This window comes from Heloderma suspectum, chromosome 2 (assembly GCF_057233095.1).
Source record: "Heloderma suspectum isolate Gila_16-S chromosome 2, 16-S_ref, whole genome shotgun sequence".
NCBI lineage: Eukaryota > Metazoa > Chordata > Lepidosauria > Squamata > Helodermatidae > Heloderma > Heloderma suspectum.
The window spans coordinates 221113588-221136628 of record NC_139459.1 but is presented as its reverse complement, the minus strand read 5'-3'; the positions used below and the strand labels follow the sequence as shown (position 1 = coordinate 221136628).

The following is a 23041-nucleotide window of genomic DNA, read 5'->3' as shown; positions in this document are numbered from 1 at the left end:
CAATGAAGCTGAATGAAGATTCAGAATAGATAAAAGGAATATTTTTTCACACACCACATAGTTAAAACTATGGAATTCACTTCCACAAGATGTAGCGATGGCCACCAACATGGATGGCTTAAAGGGAGATTAGACAAATTAATGAAGGATAAGGCTATCAAGAGCTACTAGTCTTGATGGCTATACATTACCTTCAGTTTCAGAGGCAGAATGCCTGTTTATCCCAGTTGCTGGGGAACGTGAACAGAAGGGTGCTATTGTGTTCATGTCCTGCTTGTGGACTTCCCATAGGCATCTGGTTGGCCATTGTGGGAACAGAATTCTGCGTGGATACAGTTTAGGGTATGAAGAAATTTAAGCTCTTTGTTGTGACCAGAGCATGTATTTATCCAATCAATATGCGGGTGATTGAAGTCACCCACTACTACAAAACTTGTAGTCATTTGGATGCCTCCCTGATTTCATTCACCATCTCAAGCTCATCATGAGCATTTTGGTCAGAGAGATGATAGCATGTCCCAAGTACTAAATTAGTTCTGATATTGTCACTCACAGCCATCCTGTGGAGACAGAGATTGGGGAAAAATAGCGTTTGCCAAATTAGGAGGGGAAGGTGGTGGTATGGAAATGGCAGAGCAGGGGACTGGAAGGCTTTGCACCCAAGGTAGCTCAGGTGTTGATGGTAATGGTGGACCTTGTGGGCAGAAATTGATATAAGAGAGAACGAAAAGAAATAGAGCAGGAATGGCTATAATTATCTGTCTTCACAGGAAGGTGAACCCAAGGGGCTTCCTGACTGGTTACCAGAAGTTAGAAAAAGTGTGGGCAGAGATTGCACTCAGGTTTCTCAGCTGTTTTCTTAGTTATTAATTCAAAACAGGGCAAAACCCTCAAGCCGCTTATGGCAATATTGAAGATTAAATTATTTAGAAACAGACAAAACAATAAACTCTGTCAAAGTTTATTTGATAGTTTAGTCTTTGTAGCAATAACGGGGAGACCGAATATAAGCTTATTAGGGGGCTCAGAACCACCACAGTGTGGTTAAAAATAGTTTTGGATAGAGATCCTTACCAAGGGGGTTTCGCCTTAGAATTCCCAATAAAATTCAGAGATTGTGTGTTCAACTCAAGACATTTTTAGCCACTTTCCAATAATCTAGCCTCACTTCTTAACTACCTTCCTCAGACTCAAAGACAGCAACTCACATGGAGGTTGCAGACTGCCTGTGTGGCCTCACAGGTCCAACAATGTTCTTGCACATATGGAACCTGGCTTTTGGAGGTACTTTGCCAGGGATGGTAAAGCTTTCTCCCTGGGTATGCAATATAAATGGATCTCTTTAGGTAAAACACAGCAGTAACATGGTTCAATTGGAAAGCAAAAGGAAGCCCCTAGTCATGAAAAAGTGGGGTACACACCAGAGTAGAACAGAAAATTGTGCTAGGAAAAAAATATCAAACCCTATTGGACCTGGGGCTATTTTTAGATCTTAGGAAAAAAAACAGCATGAGGGATACTGTATGCCCCGGCCATGGGCTTCCAAGATTTAGAGGGGCCGAGAAAGTGTTAAGTCAGATCCATGTTTGCTTACAAGGAGACTACTGAGTACTTACAGCGCACAGGCATACCCAATGGTTGGATCAGACAAAAGCTTTGAACAAAGAACTGTGCTACACGATGATTTTATATCATACATGTTGTTCAGGTATAGCATAATATGACAGGTGCAAGCATTAATTATTGTTCATCTACAACTTTCCCAGCATAGCCTAGCAGTGCTTGTAACATATTTGGCAGAAGCAAGACTGTCACAATTTTCTCAGCATGGACACCTGTAGCTTAAGATAAACATAGCTTTACTCTCAGGCACATCCTAGGTTCTGACAACAGTTGTTGTTGTTGTTGTTGTTGAGTTGTTAAGTCGTGTCCGACTCTTCGTGACCCCATGGACCATAACACGCCAGGCCTTCCTGTCCTGCGCTCTCTCCCAGAGCGTGCTCAAGTTCATATTCATTACATCGGTGATGCTATCTAGCCATGTCATCCTCTGCCGTCCCCTTCTCCTTTTGCCTTCAGTCTTTCCCAGCATCAGGGTCTTTTCCAGGGAGTTTTCTCTTCGCATTAGATGGCCAAAATATTTGAGCTTCAGCTTCAGAATCTGTCCTTCCAATGAGCAGTCAGAGTCGATTTCCTTTAGGATGGACTGATTTGACCTCCTTGCAGTCCAGGGGACTTGTAAGAGTCTTCTCCAGCACCACAGTTCAAAAGCATCAATTCTTTGGCGCTCAGCCTTCCTTATAGTCCAGCTCTCACAGCCATACATTACTACTGGGAAAACCATAGCTTTGATTATACGGACCTTTGTCGGCAAGGTGATGTAGTACTAAAACTCATTAGCTCTGGAATGTGTTAAGGGAGCACTCCACCGGCATTTGACTCATCTTATGAGCCAAGAGGCCTAACTGCAAGGAGCTGCAATTAATAAACAAAAGCAGAAAGCACTATGGATCTCTAAGCGTTTCTAGAACTACTGTTAACTTGCCTACAGGCCCGGCGGCCTACAGATAGCCAAGCCAAAATAAGGAATGGTGACTGGCCAAACTCCAAGGACATTATAGGGCTTGGACCGAAGCGCTTTAAGGCTTGGAGGCTGAATCCAGGATGGATCCAAATAAATAGGGTGGCTCTGGTGACTAAACGGAGAACTCAGTGTGGTGGGATCCTTGTCCCTTGTTTATTTTATATGTAGCCGTTCTACAACCCATGGCTTACAGTAGGGGTTGTAGTGTGGGTGAAAAGTCACCACAGCCATGCCGCACACCGGGTCCGGACAACACGGCAACCTGCAATGCAGCGCAGGTAATTAGGGTAATCCTGGTTGTGTGACTGGTGTGCGCGCGGGGGGGGGGGGGGGGCAACCAAAGCTGCGTTGTTTCCCCCGCTGATCATCCGAACCTGGCCACTGAGTGTCTGACAGAACAGCAAGGAAGTATCACCAAGAAGTATCACCAAGACTACTTTTTAGCTCTGTCACAATGGGAGATGAAGGACAAAGGGCATTTCAACTCTGTCAAGAATATTTAAAAACCAAGTTCTGGCTGCTTCCATGATTTCAAAATACGGCATACTAATAAACTTAACTGCTTCAAGTACTTTTGCCAAGAATCTGTGATTCCACAATATGTGTCAGCTTCTGAAGTAGAGATTTGTATTAACCCTTTGCATTGTGTATTGTTTAAATGGCTTTCTAAACATGGTGGTGACTCACAAGCACCCTAATGTAATACGGGAAGGAGTTCTAGGATATTAGAGGCAATTTGCATTCTCTGACCTTTAAAGATAAAAAGCCCTGTGAAAAATAATTTGTCCCAATCCCAAAATGGACATTACAGTTTCAAAGAAGTGTTACAAAATGGTACAGTAGAAAACAAACATAGGAGTGAAGGCAAGGGATGAGCTGGCTATATCCAGGATAGCAAGAATTCTAAGTCCCTCCCACAGCACAACATTAAGAAGGGCTTCCTTCCAGGTTCTCCTCTCTGTCCTGGAAATATTTTCTCTGTTCCTCTATGGCCTTCTCCAATAATTGAAGGTTTATTCCTTCCACACATGTAAACACGCGGGCCTTTAGCACCATCTCCTCACCTGTAAATATAAAACATAAATCAGTCAGAAATGTGCTGACTTTTTAAAGGATTTTTTAAAGCTCTACCATAGTCAATAATGCAGCCTGGAACAGAATAACACCCCAGTCTTAATGCGCAATGTGCTGGCAAATGCTTGGAATGCAGTATGACACTGCAACTTTACACCAGCACTTGAAGATGGGCTGGTGCAAAGTCTAAGACTGGAGTACAAGGTGCACATTTAAAATTGGTCCTGCTGAAAACTATAAATAGACAGGTCACATTTATCACTGTGTTGCCCCCAGATCTGAAATATGCTATTTTACTCAGGTGACACAACAGACCTCTGGGGAATAACATGCCTGTTACAGAACAGGGCCCCAAATATCCTGATTCAGTGGCAGACTCCACTTTCTATCACTTGACATAAGCACATCATGACACTACAAGGAGCATAAATACAGAATTCCATGTGTTAATAGTATCTGAGGGCTTTTGAGGTTTTCCACCAGCTCCCCCAGCCACACACAATATGATGTGATTGCAGCAAACTTAGGGCAGTGAGTAGGAGGTACCCAGAGAACCTCATTGTTAATGGCACTGTTATGTCCTTGTATTAAAAATAAGACACAAATGCAGGGAACTATACTTTGATATTGAATTAAGGCTGCATAATTGTTTCCACAGCACACAAAGCAGACATTCATCCTTAAACTTGGATGGGCAGCCAGCAGAAAGTGGCTCTGTAGACTACATTTTGGATGCCTCTCTGCTCTTTCCTCATCCTGCCCCCTAGTATCTGCTCATCTATACTAAACAATAAATTGCTTTCCTTTTACATTTATGCATTTGTTCCAGAGTTCAGGCAAGGAACATAGCCAAGAATGTGCACGAAGTGGGAAGAGAAGAGGGCACATTCCTCATTGAAATGTAGAACAAAGTATTTAAAGTGACTTTAGACAACCATTGACGTACAGAAGGAGGGAGGGAGGGGGTATGTCTATTTTATAGGTCATATGCTTCAGAAAAGTCAGTCTTGGAATCCAGTAGGCCATTTCTGATTTGACATTCTTCTTTACATATAATTTTCCAGCCTATGATTTTGTCTGTTCCATTTTTCCCCCTATTCTGCAGCTCTAATAAAAAGTAGTCCTTCCTAGTTCTGTTCCTGAAATCTTATGTTTTCATAGAATCATAGAATAGTAGGGTTAGAAGGGGCCTATAAGACCATGGAGTCCAACCTCCGCACTCAAGCCATAAATGGAAGAAGGCATGATCTGCTATTCTAAACAAAACTATGCAAAGGTATGTCCTATATTTAAATGGGGCTAACGTATTTTATTTTTCCAGGATTATAAAGGAGGTCACCAGAGTGCTAGAAGGAAGACATTATTTTATTTATTGCAACTCTCTTTAACCAACCAAGACAGTTTACAAAAATTCAGGAAACAAGAACAAATGCAGACATAATAAAACATTAAAACATAAAACCCCTTAAAAACCGTAACAACTTTAAAAGCCAAATTAAAAACATGCATCTTGATCCCCTTCCTGAATGCAGACAGCGGGGACCAGTTGCAACTCCAGCAAAGGGAGTGCGTTCCAGAGTTTAGTAGAAGGTCCTTTCCCCCATGCTTGACAAGTAGGCCTCTACAAGCAAGGGTGTCTTCAAAAGGACCTCTTCTGTGAGGCACTCATTAGGTCTCTCACTCTAATCACTGGTAAACTTTGGTTTCTCCAGTTCTTTTGCAGGATTTTGCACTTCTTGCAGACCTCCTGAAGAATGTCTAGGCCTACGATCTAAAGCAGGGATGGGGAACATATGGCCCTCCAGGTGTATTTGGACTGCAATTCCCAGCACCTCTCACCGTTGGTTATGCTGGCTAGGGCTGATGGAAATGCAGTCCAACAATGTCTGGAGGGCCACATGTTCCCCACCCCTGATCTAAAACCTCTGTCAAGCATAAGGATCCGTGTGGGTTTTTAAAAACATTAACAACCACCTCCAATCTGAATTGCTGGTGTGTAAGGCAATCTCAGTTTTCATGCATATCAGCCATAACAGTGCTCCAGATTAGACACTGTTGTAGACATGTAGAAGTGCCACTGTAAAAAGCAGGTACCCATTGCCTTGAGATTATGCCATGCTAAGGGAGTGAAGCTGGCTAGACAGAGAGCACTGGTCCCACAGCCACTTCATCTGGAGATCAGCCTAGGCCTAAACCCTTGACAGATGCAAGCTATGGGGACTGCATATGCTGCACGAGCGAATTTGAATTCCCCTCCTGAGATATGTCCTCGGTGGTGGAGAGCAAAGACAGGGTCCTTCTTTGCTTCCTGCCCCAGAGGCTTAAATGTAGCTCTGCTGCCTTAGTGCTTACCACACAACATGCAGTTCCACTGCAGTGCCTGTCGACGCTGCAAATTCCATGACAAGGTGATGAAACCTGATGTAATCAACTTACAGTTTCTATGTTTTACAATCAAGTTAAAGTTTTTTTTCCTGCTCAAAGAATTTGGGATCCGATGTTGCAGTGTTTTGGTTTCCTTGGGGTAAAATTATCAGGACCCAGGCTGTACCCAACAAGTTACATTGTGGTGTGGAGCGAGCTTGATTAGCTTTTTATGCCTATGTGCCAGTTGCAATTGATGGAAAAGAACCACAAACAGGACTAGGAAACTAACTAAAACATGAGATAATTTGATTTTCCTTCTCTTGATACAGTTGTTTTGCTAGATCAGGCTCCCTATTCCCATGGCTAGACTATTTCTGGTCCCATGGAATAAGAAAACATAGGCATTCTTACCCTCGTCATATTCAGCTTCCCCCAGGACAATATAGAGAGACCCAAGTTGGGCTTGGAATGGTTCCACAAACTGGGTACAAACCCGGATGCAGTGCTGAACTGAAGTGTGCTGAGCTGTTAAGGTGGCTTGGGAGCTGACCATATCATAGGAGTGCAGCCTGAAATACAAAAAATAGGTCTCAAATGTGTACAATACTTTGAACACTGCATCCGGTAGCTCAGTCTTATGAGAACTGTGCCACAAGATCTGATGAGCAGCTGTTTGGACCAGCTTTTACAGGCACTGAACTTAAACCGGCACCTGCTCAGAAGAAAGCCCCACTGACCTGCCAAATGTTCTCAGGGTCTTCCCTTCCAAGACTGATGCTGAGTTTATTTCCCAAGGAAAGTGATACGTTCCAGCAGCCGGAAGCATTGTGTACAACTGCTCTTGAGAGCAGATTCTAGAAAAGTTGAAGCAAACCTTTAAAAGGGTATTTTTCAGACTTCAGAGATTTCAAAATATACCTATCCCAAGACCAGCTAATGAGACTCCATTGCTATTTTCTATATAAGGGTGGTTGTTAGTTTTTCAGTTAGGGTTTTTTCCCCCCACAACACTCAAATCAACCCTAGCAGACCATTGTCCACTCACTGCATCCATGGTATTCACATTAATTTAAGTCCTTTGCAGAATATTTTTCTGATTTGCAAAGTAGAAGGCATAGTAAAACGAAGAGGATAGAAATGGTTGTTCAGCTATTAATAGTTGAATAAATAGATAAATACATAAATACATAAATAGATAAATAAAGCTATTTTTCTTTGCATAGAAAAAGGCAAAGGAAAGAAATGGTTGTTCAGCTATTAAATAAGGATGGCAAAATGATAACAGATGACAAAGAAAAGGCAGAGGTGCTCAATTCCTACTTCGGTTCAGTCTTCTCCCAAAAGAGGGTCTATGACCCCCCTGGCAAAGTAAGGCTGAAGGGGCAGGATTGCAGCTTGAGATCGATAGGCATATGGTCAAGGAACACCTAATGACTTTGAATGAGTTCAAATCTCCAGGGCCAGATGAACTGCATCCTAGAGTCATAAAGGAACTGGCAGAAGAACTCTCAGAACCACTGTCTATTCTCTTTGAGAAATCATGGAGGATGGGGGCGGTGCCAGATGACTGGAGGAGGGCTAATGTTGTCCCTATCTTCAGAAAGGCTAAAAAGGAGGAACCTGGGAACTACAGACCAGTCAGTCTGACATCAATCCCAGGGAAAATTCTGGAGCAGATGATAAAGCAATCCATCTGGAAGCACCTTGAAAACAATGTAGTGACTACTCAAAGCCAACATGGATTTGTCAAAAACAAATCCTGCCAGACGAATCTGATCTAATTTTTTGATCAAGTAACTTCCCTTGTGGACTGTGGTAATGCTGTAGACATCATATACCTCGACTTCAGCAAAGCTTTCAACAAAGTGCCCCATGATATCCTGATGAGCAAACTAGCTCAAAGTGGGCTAGATGAAACAACGATCCGGTGGATCCACAGTTGGCTACAGAATTGGACTCAAAGAGTGCTTATCAATGGGACCTTCTCCAACTGGGGAGAGGTAACGAGTGGGGTACTGCAGGGCTCTGTCCTGGGCCCAGTGCTCTTCAACATTTGTATGAATGACTTGGAGGAGGTGCAAGGTATGCTGATCAGATTTGGAGATGACACCAAATTGGGCGGGATAGCTAATACTTTGGAAGACAGAAACAAAATTCAAAGTGATCTGGATAGACTGGAGCGCTGGGGAGAAAACAACAGAATGACATTTAATAGGGATAAATGCCAAATTCTGCACCTAGGAAAAAGAAACCAAATGCACAGTTACAAGATGGGGGATACGTGGCTCAACAACACTACAAGCGAGAAGGATCTTGGAATTGTTGTCGATCACAAGCTGAAGATGAGCCAACAATGTGATGTGGCTGCAAAAAAGGCAAATGCTATTTTGGGCTGCATTCATAGAAGCATAGCTTTCAAATCCTGGGAAGTACTAGTTCCCCTCTACTCAGCACTGGTTAGGCCTCATCTGGAGTCCTGTGTCCAGTTCTGGGCACCACACTTTAAGAAGGATGCAGACAAGCTGGAGAGGGTTCAGAGGAGGGTAACAAAGATGATCAGGGGACTGGAAACAAAGCCCTATGAGGAGAGACTGAAAGAACTGGGCATGTTTAGCCTTGAGAAGAGAAGACTGAGGGGAGAGAGGATAGCGCTGTTCAAGTACTTGAAAGGTTGTCCCAGAGAGGAAGGCCAGGATCTCTTCTCGATCATCCCAGAGCGCAGGACACGGAATAATGGGCTCAAGTTGCAGGAAGCCAGATTCCGGCTGAACATCAGGAAAAACTTCCTGACTGTTAGAGCAATACGACAATGGAACCAATTACCCCGGGAGGTAGTGGGCTCTCCCACAGTGGAGGCATTCAAGATGAGGCTGGACCGCCATCTGTCAGGGATGCTCTGACTTGGATTCCTGCATTGAGCAGGGGGTTGGACTCCATGGCCTTGCAGGCCCCTTCCAACCCTACTATTCTATGATTCTATTTGCCATATTTGTCTTCACAAAAAGTCTGTAAGGGTAAGAAGTAGCTTTTATTAGTACTTTACAGATCTGCTGATAGCACTGCCCTCTACTTTCTCTTTTTTTTTGAGCATCTCATTCCCTCCCTTACAGTCTATGACCAGTATAATCTGTGGGGTGCCAAAGGGAAACTGCTGAAAGAACTAAAGAGCAGCAGTAGGTGGAGAGGAAATCTATCCTTGAGAACCACATTGGGATGGAAAGGCAGGATATAAATATTTTAATAAAGGACATAAAATATAAGTAGCCTGCCCTATCTGAGGGGCCAGAGCCCTCATAGATATTTCTGATTAAATAACCTTGTAAATTAGCATCACGGATGCAATGAATATGAACTTGAGCACGCTCCGGGAGAGAGCGCAGGACAGGAAGGCCTGGCGTGCTATGGTCCATGGGGTCACGAAGAGTCGGACACGACTGAACGATTGAACAACAAACCTTGTAAATGCACGAATCCTCTAAATATAAGCTATCACACATTCCCAGGTTTGATACGAGCACACAGATGCAAGTTACTATTTGCGACTGCATGTCCATCTACGTATTATCTAGCCACGAAGCTGTCTGCAAAATCCATAAAGCCCACAAAAACAGCGAAGCGTCTAGTGACACCTTGAAGACTAACCCACTTCTACCCGCTAACAACACTAGTTGACGGGTGCAGACACCCGCTAGACGCGGCTCCCGCCCTCCCGGCCTCCTCCTCGACTTCTCCCCGCTTCCGTAGCGGCAACGCCACTCGCGCAGCACTCCAGCCACTGCTGTGCGAGACCCGCCCACAGCGGAAGCCGCCGCACTTCCCCCTCCTGCGCAGCGCGCGCACCAGGACTAGGATGTAGCCCCTCCCGGAGCATCGTGTGGCCTGGAAGTGGCTTTCTATTGGGCAGTTGGGGGTGGGAACGTGGGGGGAGTGGGCGGGGCCGGCGGGTTACCCCTCGCTCGTCCGGAAGCTTTTCGCGAGTCTCTCGTCCGTTTTCTCCCCGCCGGGTCCCTCTGTTGCCGTCAGAGCAGCCGTTTCCCTCGGCCATGGCCGCGAGCATGAACCCAGACCTGCGCAAGGAGCGGGCGGCGGCTTCTTTTAATACGGAGCCTCTCACCCATCTCTTGGACGGAGGTGTCGAGCGGACCCGGCGCCGCAGGGAGATCGGTGAGAGCCGGGAGGGAGGGGTGGCTTGAGGGTGGAGGAGCTCCATGGGAACCTGCCTCGCCTCCTTGTCCAGCTACGTACTGAGAGTAATAAATCAGGAATTCCAAAATCCATTATTAGGGTAATAATATCACAGTTTATTAAACCAATCAAAAGATCACCAAAAATGTGCAAGCCTTCCAGATCTCTTCGTCGGGCAAGATGTTATGAAAAAGCAGGTGGGGGGAGGGATAAGAATGGGCAGGGGAAGCCGTCTGGATGTTGCAGTCAGGATGTCTGCATAGTCAGCGTCTTAAAATGATAGGGAGGAGGAAGGGTTGCAGGCATTCAAATTGAGCCCTGCTAGGTGATGTGGTAGTTTCACTGTCCTCCCCCCATTAAAGAACTCTTAGTCGGTTGATGGTATAGTTTTAATCGATTAAAACTGAATAACTGCACATGAAAACTCGTTGTACGGAAGGGGAATAATGCTTCCATGCTCTGTTCTTGGATGATGCTCACTCACGTTGTATTAGGTTCCATTTTTAAAAGAGACATTCTCTTATAAAGTGGCAGAGAAGGAGGCATGCCTCTTCTAAGGTGGTGCCTGCCATATATAGTTTTTGTAAGAAGTTGCATTTAAAATAAATATTTAAACCACTGGTATTTAAAATGATGATCTGTTGCCTACTTAACTGGGAGTATCTTTAATGACTAAGGGCACAATCCTATGCATGTTTAGGCAGAAAAAAGTCCTACAACTCCCAGCATTCCTCAACCAGGTGGCTGAGGAATTCTGGGAGTTGTAGGACTTTTTTCTGTCTAAACATGCATAGGATTGCACCCTAAAAGGATTAATCTAACCAATTAATCAACTAAATGTTGCCTGTTGTTGTTGTTGTTGTTAATATTATTGTGTTTTGGACTTCTCAGTAAATTCATAATAACGTGATATCTCAACCACAGATCTTCTGACTTGCAGCTAATTCTCTTAACCACTACACTGAACTGTGATTTGTGAATAGGGAACCTGGGAGTTATTCCAGATTAACATAGTGCATTAGACAAGGGTACTATGCTGTGAGAAGGGTGAGGGGAACAGCCTTAGCTCAGTGGTAGAGCATCTGCTTTGCATGCAGAAGGTACCAGACTCAATTCCCAGCATCTCCATGTAGAGCTAAGAAAGAATCTTACCTGAAACCCCGGAAAGCTGCTGCCAATCACTGTCGACAGTACCAGGCTAGATGTATCAATGGTCTCACTCAGTATAAGGCAGTTTCATATGTTCCTATGAGGAGGCTAGCAGCAGGTGGTGCCTGGGAGATATACAATTGTTGCATTCTGCCAAATTATTGCCTTTCCTGCCATCTTGAGACAGATGACATAATTAAGACAATCACCCATTTATTTTGCTTTTTATGCTACATTCACACAACATTGCAGCTTCTGTACTTTGTTAATTAATTTGCAATTACTGCTGCACTCTGGTTCTGTCCTTACAGTCGTTGAAACCCTTCACTGAGTAGTGGTTGATTGGAACATAATTTCTCTTTTGCCATTCCTCAGTCATTCTTATTTTGAGGGTGGCTAGTTTGCATTAGCTGATTTTGAGTAGGGTCCTATGTCCACGAAAGTCCTGTATCCATGGTCCTTGTATCCATCAAACTTCATGTGAGCAATGGGCTCACATTACATTATACAAACTGATTTTGTGCCCCATAGCAGAGAGAGTCAGTAAGGAGGTTTGTATTCAACTGTACCTCAAAACATCTGAGATATTTATTTGTTTCTTACATTGGGTTGTTTTGCTTTGTGTGGAAACCAGGAACTCTGGCTTAATTGGGGGAGAGACAACCCAGAGTTGGAACCCAAAGTTAAAAAAACCTGGGGTTATTGTGATGTCCAAACTGGGCCATTCTTTTGCTTCAGTTCTCCTCAGTCTTCCTCTGGTTAGATATGGCTTAAAGAGCCAGTGAAGTCCGATGTGTGATGCCATACTGGTGCATTGCCCTTCTACCAAGACCTAAATATTCTGAATGCAAGGTGTCTGGTGATTCCACACTGACATGTAAATGATTTATTATCTTCTCCATGTTAGGATGACAAAAGATGATCTGTTGATGGTAGCCATGGTGGTAGAAAGCTAATCCAACACATCCCTGCAATTTAAAAAGGAACATTTTCTGTGTGCATCATTCAAAGAAGTTTCCTACATCTTTTTCTTGAGATTGCAGCAACAGTTTATCCATAATGAATCCATAGTGTGGATGCAGTCTTATATCTACTGATATTATGAGGAATCTATTTTGGGCTAAACTCTGAACTTTTCTGTCTCTCTACAGAAGCACTTGTTACAAATGACCCAGACTTCAAGCATGAGGATGTAAATTTCCTCTCCCGTAGCCAGCGCTATGAAGTAGCTATCAGGAAGAGTTCTCTTATGGTGATGAAGCTCAGAGAATATGGGATTGCAGATCCTGATGAGATCTACTGGTTTAAAAGGTATCTGAATTCAATGCAGGGTACATAAAATAGCAAATACTCCTGTACGATCATGGAAAACAGTGCATAATTCTTTATTATGGGTCCTTAAACGTGCTTTGACAGTTCAAAGACTGTGCAGAGTCATTGGAAGTTTTCACCTGACTAAAAAGTTCACCTGAGTAAAAGTTATTGGGAACAATATGCAGTCTCAGCCTTCCTTTGTTGTGACAATTGTAATGGTAACAAATGTAATAATGATCAAATGTCTTTTGGTGTCATAATGTTTCCTAAGGCTAGAAAATTAGCTCATTACATTTTAACCATAAAGAATGTCAAACTGCTGAAAGACAACAATGCCACTTTCCTGAAGTACTTGTTTGAATCAGGATTGCCAGCTAAAGCTACATTCAAATTAGCTGTATAAACTGTCCTTTTTTTCAGATGCTTGCATTTCCTCCTCTAACAGTAGTCCTTTTCCCCCTTCCCCAGAAGCTTTTGGTGTTGAAATAGTTTTGGCGCTCTAAATGTAACACCTGGAAAGGGTTAACTATTTCATTAATCTAGATTAGATTGATGGCCTTAACAAGTCTTAAAAGAGATTTGCAGGTTGGATGTTAGCTGTGAACTTTCTCCTAAACAAAGTGACTTTTGAACACTTGGGATAAATTTGGTTTAATAATTGTTTGCTAGAGATGTTTGCTTTCTCTTGAACATTGCTGATTGCATAGTTCTTGAAACAGGAAGGCTGACCCTCTGTCTGAAATACACTCTTCTCATTGCACTAATTGAACTATGTTCTGGCTTACTCTAGCTTCCATATAATATTTAGTACAGTAAAAGCTAAGCAAAAAATACATGCAGATTTAAAATGGCAAAATAACTGTTTTGTGACAACAGTCAAGCCAGCAAAACACACGCAAACACATTGTATGTGAACAGTTGCACTGTCAGGGGTGGGCAACTTGTGATCCTCCAGATGTTTTGGGCTACAATTCCCATCAGCCCTCACGATGATAGCTAATGGTGAGGGGTTGTGGGAGTTGCAGGCCAAAACATCTGGAGGGCCACAAGTTCCCCATCCCTTGTTTAGCTCAATGCAAAATGTGTTTTTTCATCCCCAGTTATGATGCAAATAGGGGTGACAACTCTGGACGCTGCAGGCTGTCCTCCTATGGGATCTTCAAAAGAACCATGTGGTTGTGCAGTCATCTTACCAGGGTCTGAAAAGGGTAGGGGCTAGGCTCCAACCGACCAAGAAGTGACCCATTCACAACACAAGACACTGTCAGGCATGGTTCCTCATGAACCACCCATGAAGAGAACCCACAGTTTGCTGTTGGATTTTGAACTGTGGCTTTTTCATGGTTGATTAGCATGGCTGGGTTCACACAACACCTATGGTTCAACGACAGCCCACACTAACCTTGAGTGCAGGTTGTCATGTTGTGTGAACCCAGGCAGTGCGTCCAATGCTCAAATCACAGAGCCAGCCCATTTCTACCCACATTGGCCATTAATGGCATGGGAGAATGATACTTGAATGTGTCCTGTCTCCAAACAATGTGTTGGACACAATGCAACTATATGCAAGAAGATTATGACAGTGACTGAACATCAACAGGTATTAATGCTGACATATTAAAGAAAATCTACAAGATTAGCTGCAGAAGTATTAGAGGGTTTTCTTTATGATTGTTGTGCTAATAATAGACACCAATAACCGTGTTTTATGTTTGAATATTTATATGTTTGAAAAGCTAATTTACAAAAAAAAAAAGTAGAGACATTACAATGGAGAATGGTTATTACTTTTCAGCCATTTCCCAACAACTGTTGATTGAAAAAAAAGTGTTTTGCTTAAAGCTGGACTTGCAACTTCCAGTATGTTGTTCCTTATGCTAGTGTGTTCTCTCAAAAAGTATTTTCTTTTCCAGTTATTTTAAAGTTCAGCCTTATTTTTATGAGACTAACTCTGTGGGGGATGCATTTGCTACCATGTTACTATGCCGTCATGGCTCAGTTGTTTGATAAACCTAGTTACTGTTTCCAAAAGAAACGAATATATTTTTCTAAAGCAGCGGCGGCCAATCATTTTAACAAGAGGTGCTATCTGCCGAGTCCAAAGTATTAGGTTGTGCCACTCTCCTGTATGCATGGCTCCTTATGTCTTGGATTGGTTTCAGCTCTGGTTTACTGAGCCAGGGAACAGCCATGAGTGCAGCACTGCAGCCTTGATTTGCCCATAGCCAGGCCTCTCGGCTCTCTTACTGCTGTTGAAGAGTGCCACAAACTACCGCAGGCTGGCCACTTCAGATTTACTAGACAAATCAATATTCTAAATTAAAAAGCAATAAAGTCATTGAGGGAGCAATCCTATTGGGATAAGCAGCTGCCCCCGAACTCGGAAGCGACCATCTATCCAACGCAAGGCAGGGGGAATGCTGAGGAGATCTTCTCCTCAGCACTCTGGCCACCCTGCATTTGTGGCTAGATGGCCAATTTCAGCTGCCTAGCCACAGGACCTCGGAGCGGGAGGGGGGAGGCCAGACGACTCATAGGAAGCATCGTACCGGCACTTCCATATCCCCCCCCCCCCGGGAATGCCTCCTTTTGCCCAGCTCCACGCAGCTCTTACAAGCACGTAGCCAGGGACAATCCATGCTACCTACGAGGCAGCGGGGAGGGGGCAGGGGGACAGTTCTCCAGCAACCAACCTCAGAGCGCAGGCTCTGAGGTCGGTTCCTGGAAACTGACCAATCCTATAGCTGTCTAGCCACTGTCTAGCGGCCATAGGATTGCACCCTCAATGGTCTTAAAATCTGGAATGACAGAAACTATATTTTCTATGTAGTGACTTTGCCTCTGTTCCATTTAAGACTTTATTACCTTATTTGGTGTTAGGAAGGAATTTCGGCCTAGATAAACTGGAGTGGAGCACTTTTTGTCTTTGGTATGCCACGCAGTTAACTTCCTTGAGTCGTTAAGTGTACTTTATGGAACTTGTGGATGAAGCAACTCCAGAATTATGTGTGTTAATCCCTCTTCTGTGCCTGTGGCAGATAATATTTTAGAGCATATGATCGGCTCCATCAGATGTGTCTTTAATATAACACAATTTTGCAATGCTGTATGATATAGTACCTATTTAAATGAATGTGGCATATAAAATCTGAGCTTCATCATTCTAAATCTGGTGATGTTTTGTGAATGAGTAATTTTTTTGAGCCTACTTTATGAATTGAGTAGCTAACATCTACAGAATGGAGAGGCTTAGGGAGCAATCCTGTAGTCACTAGACACTGTCTAGAGGGCCATAGGATATGCTCATTTCTGGGAACTGACCTCGGAGCCCGTGCTCCAAGGTCGGTTCCTGGAAAACCGACTGCCCCCCTTGTCCGCACTGCCTCCAAGAAGCCCTGTCCTCCATGCTTGGAAGAGGAGCGCAGAGCGACTGAAAAGGGGTGTTCTGGGGTTCGTTCTGGGGTGGGGAGAGCAGAGCTGCGTGTACAACACATCCAACGTGTTGTACAGCAGCTTCCTCTCCTGGTTGGCCACCCCCCCGCCACTAGACAACCAAAAATACCTGTCTAGCAAAAAATAGCAAGGCAGGAGAGGCACAGAGGGAATGATCCCCCCTGTGCCTTGCTTTGGATAGGTGGTCGCCTTCTAGTTAGGATTGCGCCCTTATTATCCTTTGAGCTGAGCAGAAGCTTGCTGCCCTCCCTTATGTAATTGTGGCTGAATGGGTTGAAGTTCAGTAGATGGAGCAGAAGTCACGTGGGTAGAGCTCAGGTTTTTTTTCATCAGTTTGATGTCTGGCTGGATGTGTGTATGGGATAAAATGTTTGGCAGATAGTCATGCTGGGACCTTGCCTTTGATCTCCTCTGTGACCTTTGGGACTACTTTCTCTCTCTTTGAGCTAGATTCTAAAGGTATTGTGGGACTTCACTGAACCTTGCATATTCACCACTATAATAAAAATGAGATGGTAAGTGGCTGAGGAATCCAAACCTATGGTTGTGCATAGCCTTGGAATCAGTCAGAACCTAGTAGATTTCATCTCCTTTTTAACATTAAAAAGTGACAGTAACATCTATGTTAGAAGCTTGAAAATGTGTAATCAGTGTTTTGAAGCCAGATGAGTTCAGCTCACTAATCAGGAGTTTGGCACAGCTCTCTGTCCTGCCTCCTCAGACCCTTAGTTCTCAGGTCTCTAACATGGTGCCTGTGGGCACCAGTGTGCCTGCAGACACCTCTTTTGGAACTCATCAAGCTTCCTGCTCCTCTTAATTTTTATTTTATTAAGTTATGATGATGGTGGTGATATTTACTGCCTGGGACTACTTGGTGCCTCTCGCACCATCTTTATTTGGGTTTCAAAGAGTAGTTTTGTGTTTTGGAGCTCAGATCTCACTCTACCTTGTACCTAGGTTCTTGTGCAGTTTACTTTTCTTTTAGTCTCATCAGTTTCCCTTCCGGGAAATGAGTGTTTTGTGACTGACCATGCCTGCCATGACCCCCATGTAAGCTGTTTTGTGAGGGTGCCCATGGCACGCTCTCAAAATTCCAAACATGCCCACTGACCCAAAAGGGTTGGGGGGCCCTATCCTAGTTAATCTCTTCCCATCCCAATACTTAGGGGAGCCGGCTCCATTGAACACAGTGGGACTGACTTCTGAGTAAGCATGCAGGATTGTGCTGTAAGGAGAGTACATGATTAAGATTTACAAAATTATGAACTAGGGAGAGCTTGTGTATGAGGAATCTTTCTATTTCATAGTACAAGAGCTCGAGGTCATCCAGTGAATTTAATTAGCAGTGGGTTCCAGTCAAACAAAAGTGTGACTTCACACAATGTATTGTTAACATGGAGTTGGCACCCACAAGCTTAATTTATTTTACAGAAGTAGACAAAATGAATGGCGTATAGGTCCATAGCTATTAAGTATGATAGTTATATGAAGGCACTCATATACTATTTAATATAATAAAATCTCTAATCAGTTTACATGTAAATATTAAAAATCACATTTAAAACACGCTATTAAAAACAATTTCAACTATGATAACAGTAACATGCAATGCAAGAAACAGTAAGATGGAGCTGCAAATGATCAATTGCATTGAATTACAATCCAGAGAAAGATAATAATCTTCTTATTGCACGGTAAGCCTTGAAGTAATTTCTGATGGGGGGGGGGATGTGGGAGAGGTTCAGTGTCATTTCCTAATTAGCTGTTTATTGAGCCATGTTCTTAAAACCTACTGGACAAATTGGTAGAGGAGAGATTTATTGACTCTTAGCCATGGTAGCTAAGTGGAACCTCCATACTCAGAGGTAGCATGCCTCAGTGCTAGTTGATGGCAAGCAGTAGGAGAGAACATTTGCCCATAAGCAGGCATGAAGGCTTCCTGGAGCCATCTGATCAGCCACTGTTGGAAACAGCATGTTGGATTCGATCATGGGTGGGGAACCTTTTTCAGCCCAAGGGCCAAATTCGAATCTAGTAAAGGTCTGGGGGGCTGCATTCCACCTATGAGTGGGGCCGATGGCAGAGTGGTGGGGCCAAAACGTGATTACTGATTTTAAGCTCACTAAGAAATAAGTATGATAAGCCAAACTGAATTGCTCTGCACCCTCCTCCCCAGTCCCTGCCCCCTCTCCTTCTGCATTGAAATCTCTTGCTGCTGACTGGGGATAAGCATTTTTCCCTGATGAGAGGGGGGAACTGGGGAAGAAGCTTGGGCAGGGGGACCTCTGTCGGCCAGGGATTCATCAAGAACCGATCAAGCTCACTGCTGCATCCACTGACCAGTGTGTTTTTTAGGGATCTTCTTGTTCGTAAAATCCCTTGTTGATAAGTACAAAAAAGATTTGTGTATATTAGTATGCTAACACTGTGAACAACTGGTCTGGCAAGCTCCGTGCCCAGAAGTATTAATTAAGTGAATGACTAACTAGAAGTCTCTTACTACACTGCAGCACAATTGTATACCACAACCAAATTACTACTGTGGCAGAGGTAACTCTGTGTAAGGGTCAGGAAGCTAGGTCACCAGTTGGGTCCACTGCTTCAAGCCTTATGCTAATTCCAGAAGTAAGTTGGTGAATAGATTGTTAGTAAGCTGATGCTTGCATTGTCTTAGTCTTTCTTTATAAGAGAAATGGTTGTTGTACACCTCTTGGGGCTTTTTTGTTCAGCAGCCAGATTATGCAAGAAAGTAGACACTGTCTTTTTCATCACAAGGTCTTCAATCCAGCATGTTCTCACAGCAGCAGGTAACAAGCCATTCTGGTACTGTACAAGTGCCTTGTTGTGTGGGTGGCTGTGAAAGTAGTAAAATTTTCTCACCATCTTGCCAAGTCTCTCTTCAGCCTGCCCTTTGGAGCTTCTAATGGGTTAGAATACTAAGATGGTCATATTTAGTCAGAATAACAAAGGAAGAAAAGGGGAGAACTCTTTATGTGTTCTTGGGGGAAAATGTCTTAAGTGTGCCTGTGCATTTTCATATACAGTCAGAATCCCTGTTGCAAAAAGAATTGGAGATGGTGGACAAAAAGGTGAGAGTTTCCAGTCCTTTTAAGTTTCCAGTTTCCCAGTTGCCAGCAAGAGAATGTCCTCAGTGTTTCAGCAAGAGTTCTTAAAGCCCTGCAGTATTCTCAGTACTAAATTTCAAGTGCTGTTCAGTGGCTGAGAAATGTCTTGAAGTGCTTTCTGCTGATAACCAGGCAGCTTGTCAAATGGAAGTTGGAGATCATACAATACTGTTCTTCATCCCACTTGCCATCTTTAAGTATTAGAAAATGCCCACTTCCTAACGTTGTTGTTATCAAGTAGGACTGAATGTTGTTGCCATCTGTAAAAAAGATGGTCAAACTAAAATGTCGTCATCATTTTTTTTTAAGCAATCCACAGTAGCTGCTGGTTGTTTCGCAATTGCAGTGGATCATAGCTGAAATAGTTTACATCAGACCATTTGCTATTTAGAGAGAGACCAGGACTCCTTGGGATTGTATTGTGTAAAGTTGTATCCAAGCTATTGTGGAAAATTTAAACATTCAGGGCTTTTGTTTTCAATAGGCTGTACATGCAAACCTCCTTTAATAGAAGGCCCAGAAATGTATTGGGGCACTCTGGAAATATGCACAACATACTTTCCACAAATAGGTTAAGTAGACAAAAGTAGACAAAGTACTTTTAATGTACCTTTAATAGGTACATGTCTTGTTTGTTCCATACCTTTTTCATCATCTTTGTAGAAGCTTCTTGGAACACCATATAATTCCTGAAGTGAATGGTATAGGCAAAGCAACACACTTGCATGGGCAGACAGAGCCACCAGCAGGGACTGCATTATACAGCATGGAGTATAGACCCATCAGTGATTATTAGTCATGACAAGTGAGACCTGCAACAGAATGTTACAGTGTGAAGTGCTCCTTTGCATTGTCTCAGCCAGCCAGCCATGCCTTCCTCCACAATATCTATTCTATTCCCCCTCCCACCTCATTTCAATTTATTCTCCAGCAGTCAGTCAGCATTCTGAGATTTAGACATCGCCCTTCAATATAAGATTTTTTCCCCCCGGGACTGCTCTCAAGGGAATGGGGCTGAGAAGGTTATGTCCGTTAGTTCATGCAGTGCACTGGTAGAGATTATGAAATGTTTCTTTATTGAGAATCTCATGCTGAATTTCATTTCAAAAGTAGCTCTCATGATTGTGGGGAAACAAACTCTTTTTGAATGCAGAGGCAGGGTCATTTTGAAGTTCCAGAAACCAGACATGGCCTTGGAGAGGAAAGGTGGTGTCTGAAGTGTATACTTCCTCTCCCTTCATGGATGGGTTGCCAAATTTGCCACAAAACAAGCAGGAAGTATGTAACATACCTAACAGGCATATCTGGTTATTTAGTTAAGATTTTTATCCTTTGCTCTTCAGCTGACATGCCTACCAGAGCAGCTTACCAGTAAAAACAATAACTCATTAAAACAATATGAAGTTTATATGATCCTTTAAAAGCCTATTTTGAAGAGGGGGCAATGATGACAGTTCACCTTGCCACCTCCATCTTCCCTCGCTCATAGGGCAGTTGATTCTTGAGGCCACTGTGTTGGAAAATGCAATATTGGCAGTTTGCTTTGCTGACCACTTCTTCCGCTCCTGCTCACAGGCAATTGGTTCTAATTAAACAGTAACAGCTTGAAACAACTATGGAAACACATACAGATAAATCTATTTCTTTTGAAAATGCTGCTTTAAAACAGAATTTCTGATGCTAAGCTCAGGGTGTTATTAGAAGTTTCTGCCTCTAGCATCATACTTTTTGAGCCCTTCCTGTGGCTGTTAGTCGCTGTTTCCCTATTGCTTCCACAGCCCTTGTCTTCCAAAAGTGTGTAAATTATGATGGCAGAATGTAGGTTTTTCTGGTGTAAAATTTGAATCTTGAAAGGGTTGTGTGGGGGAGGAGGTACAGATTACAAGTTTTGGCCTTTAAACTGTTGTAAAAACAAAAGAAAACATGTGTCTCAATTAAGATTTTAACCGTTGTCTTTCTTAGATATACCTTGGCTGTATAGTGGTATATCTAAAGTCTTATGTCTTAAGAAAGGGCAAAATGATGTAAGAGAGTGCAGAACTGCTTTAGGGTGGGGTTGATTGCCCTGCACCCCATAGGCTGGATGATGTTGGGGTGCATGGCCCCACCCCTCGATGTCATGTTGGGGTGTGTCCCCGCCCCTTGATGCCAGCCCCGTTTTCTTTTGTTGGCAGCAGGGGTTGGGACTCACCTGCGCAGGAGGATGGGTGTCTGCTCATCCCTCTGCGTGGCTGATTCTCAACACTGCCGCCACTCATCCCCACTTCTACCTCTGGATCTCGGAGGCGGCAGTGGGGATGTCTGGTGATGGGGCTTGGGACTCAGCTGCACACAGGGAGAAGAGCACAGCTCACCTCTGCATGAGGCTGAGTCTCAGCCCCTATTGCAGGGCAGGGGTTCTGCTGCTGGTGCACTCTGATCAGAAATAGCAGCAGGGATGTCCTCTGAGGGGGTTTCCTCCAGGGGGTGGGGCTTGAGCTTAAGCCCCCCCCCCCAAAGGAACCTCAAGAGGTGTTGTGGGCTGGATTGGGGTGCCCCGTGGGCTGGAGGTTCTGCACCCTGACATAAGTAATGGGTTCCTGTGTATGCCTACAGGAAAATGGATGAACGCCTCTTGAATAGCTAACACCTGATCCATCATCTCTCTCTTCCATAGCATGTGCCTGGGAAACAGTACTTTGCCTATTGGTTTGCACTACAGCATGTTTACACCCACCTTAGAGAACCAGTGCACTGTTAACCAGCAAAAGAAATGGCTGCCTCTGGCCTCTCGATTCCAGATAATCGGCACCTACGCTCAGACAGAAATGGGGCACGGTTAGTTCTTTTCAGAGACTTATGGGTGATCCTGTGCAGTGTAACTCCAGACTGGCTGTGATTTTTAGGATGAAAATGCAAATGGTTAAAATTGGAGCCAACATTCAATTTGTCACCATGTTTGACTGTCCTGGCTGTATGTAATGGTACACACACAGTTGTCCTGTTTACACATTCAAAGGCACCTCCTGGCTGTTTGCTGGTTTTACGTCCTTGTTCTTGGATATTGTGTATAAGAGGCTAAGTTGTTCAGAATTGTTCCCAAGTTTGCTGATGGTCAGCATGAGCAACTCATTCTGTCAGCCTGTGGGGTTTCTTTTAGGAGATGCCCAAGAACATTGCAGTCGTATATTTTCAACATCCTCATTCAACTCTACTAAACTCACATATTGGCGAAGGGCAGCTTCGTATATTGCAAACTACATGGATATAAATCTACATAATACTGCACAAAAGTGTCTGTGCTTGAAGTGTGGTGGAAATTTGTGTTCTACCATAAGTACACCAAATGAGCTGCTGCTGTGCGTATTGGCTGCCTGACTGGTGTACTTAGAGCAGAAAACTCTGCTCATGTTGCATGTAGATCCCCATGTGATCTTTATGTAAGGCACTGTAACACATGAAGCCCACCCCTACACTGGGTAATGTGATCTAATATTGTCTGACAGACAAATGAGTTGATTACTAGTACAAGTTTCTGCAAGTCATTCATCTTGTTTTGAAAGACCCTTTGCTAGTGTCCTGTATCATCTGTCTGCCCTTTAGCTTAGCTGTTTCTGCTGTTGGAGTTAGGAAAATTATTTATATTCAAGTGTGTTTGTCCTAAGCCAGTCTGGCCAAATTTAATATTCTGACTATTCTTATGTCTTCTGCTGTTTGAGGGAGGCCATAGATGTGGCTGGTATCCAACTGCAATAAATACTTGATGGATTGAGCATCTCTTTTCAGTTGCATGAACTGGATGAACATACCA

At 43.6% G+C, this 23041-nt stretch overlaps 2 protein-coding genes across 5 annotated transcripts in view; one reads left to right on the top strand and one right to left on the bottom strand.

Annotated features, from left to right (window-relative positions):
* Positions 1–945: 945 nt before the first annotated feature.
* Positions 946–9807, bottom strand: TEN1 (TEN1 subunit of CST complex). 2 transcript variants are annotated; one of them, XM_084838154.1, is made up of 4 exons: positions 9481–9807; positions 6763–6879; positions 6437–6594; positions 946–3648 (listed from the first exon to the last, which is right to left on the bottom strand). In XM_084838154.1, the coding sequence occupies exons 2-4, from the start codon at positions 6849–6851 to the stop codon at positions 3512–3514; spliced, it is 384 nt and encodes a 127-aa protein (XP_084694280.1). In that variant the 5' UTR covers positions 6852–6879; positions 9481–9807; the 3' UTR covers positions 946–3511. The 2 variants fall into 2 exon arrangements, with proteins under 2 accessions (XP_084694280.1, XP_084694281.1); XM_084838155.1 differs by having other exon boundaries at positions 947–3648; positions 9668–9807.
* A 151-nt stretch (positions 9808–9958) lies between these two features.
* Positions 9959–23041, top strand: part of ACOX1 (acyl-CoA oxidase 1) — a 46222-nt gene continuing 33139 nt past the window's right edge. For 2 of the 3 annotated variants that reach the window (XM_084838149.1, XM_084838151.1), the window contains exons 1-3: positions 9959–10189; positions 12511–12670; positions 21908–22068. In XM_084838149.1, the coding sequence (XP_084694275.1) occupies positions 10069–10189; positions 12511–12670; positions 21908–22068 (442 nt within the window). In that variant the 5' untranslated portion in view covers positions 9959–10068. The remainder of the gene's footprint in view (positions 10190–12510; positions 12671–21907; positions 22069–23041) is intronic. The other variant, XM_084838150.1, reaches the window with a different exon arrangement.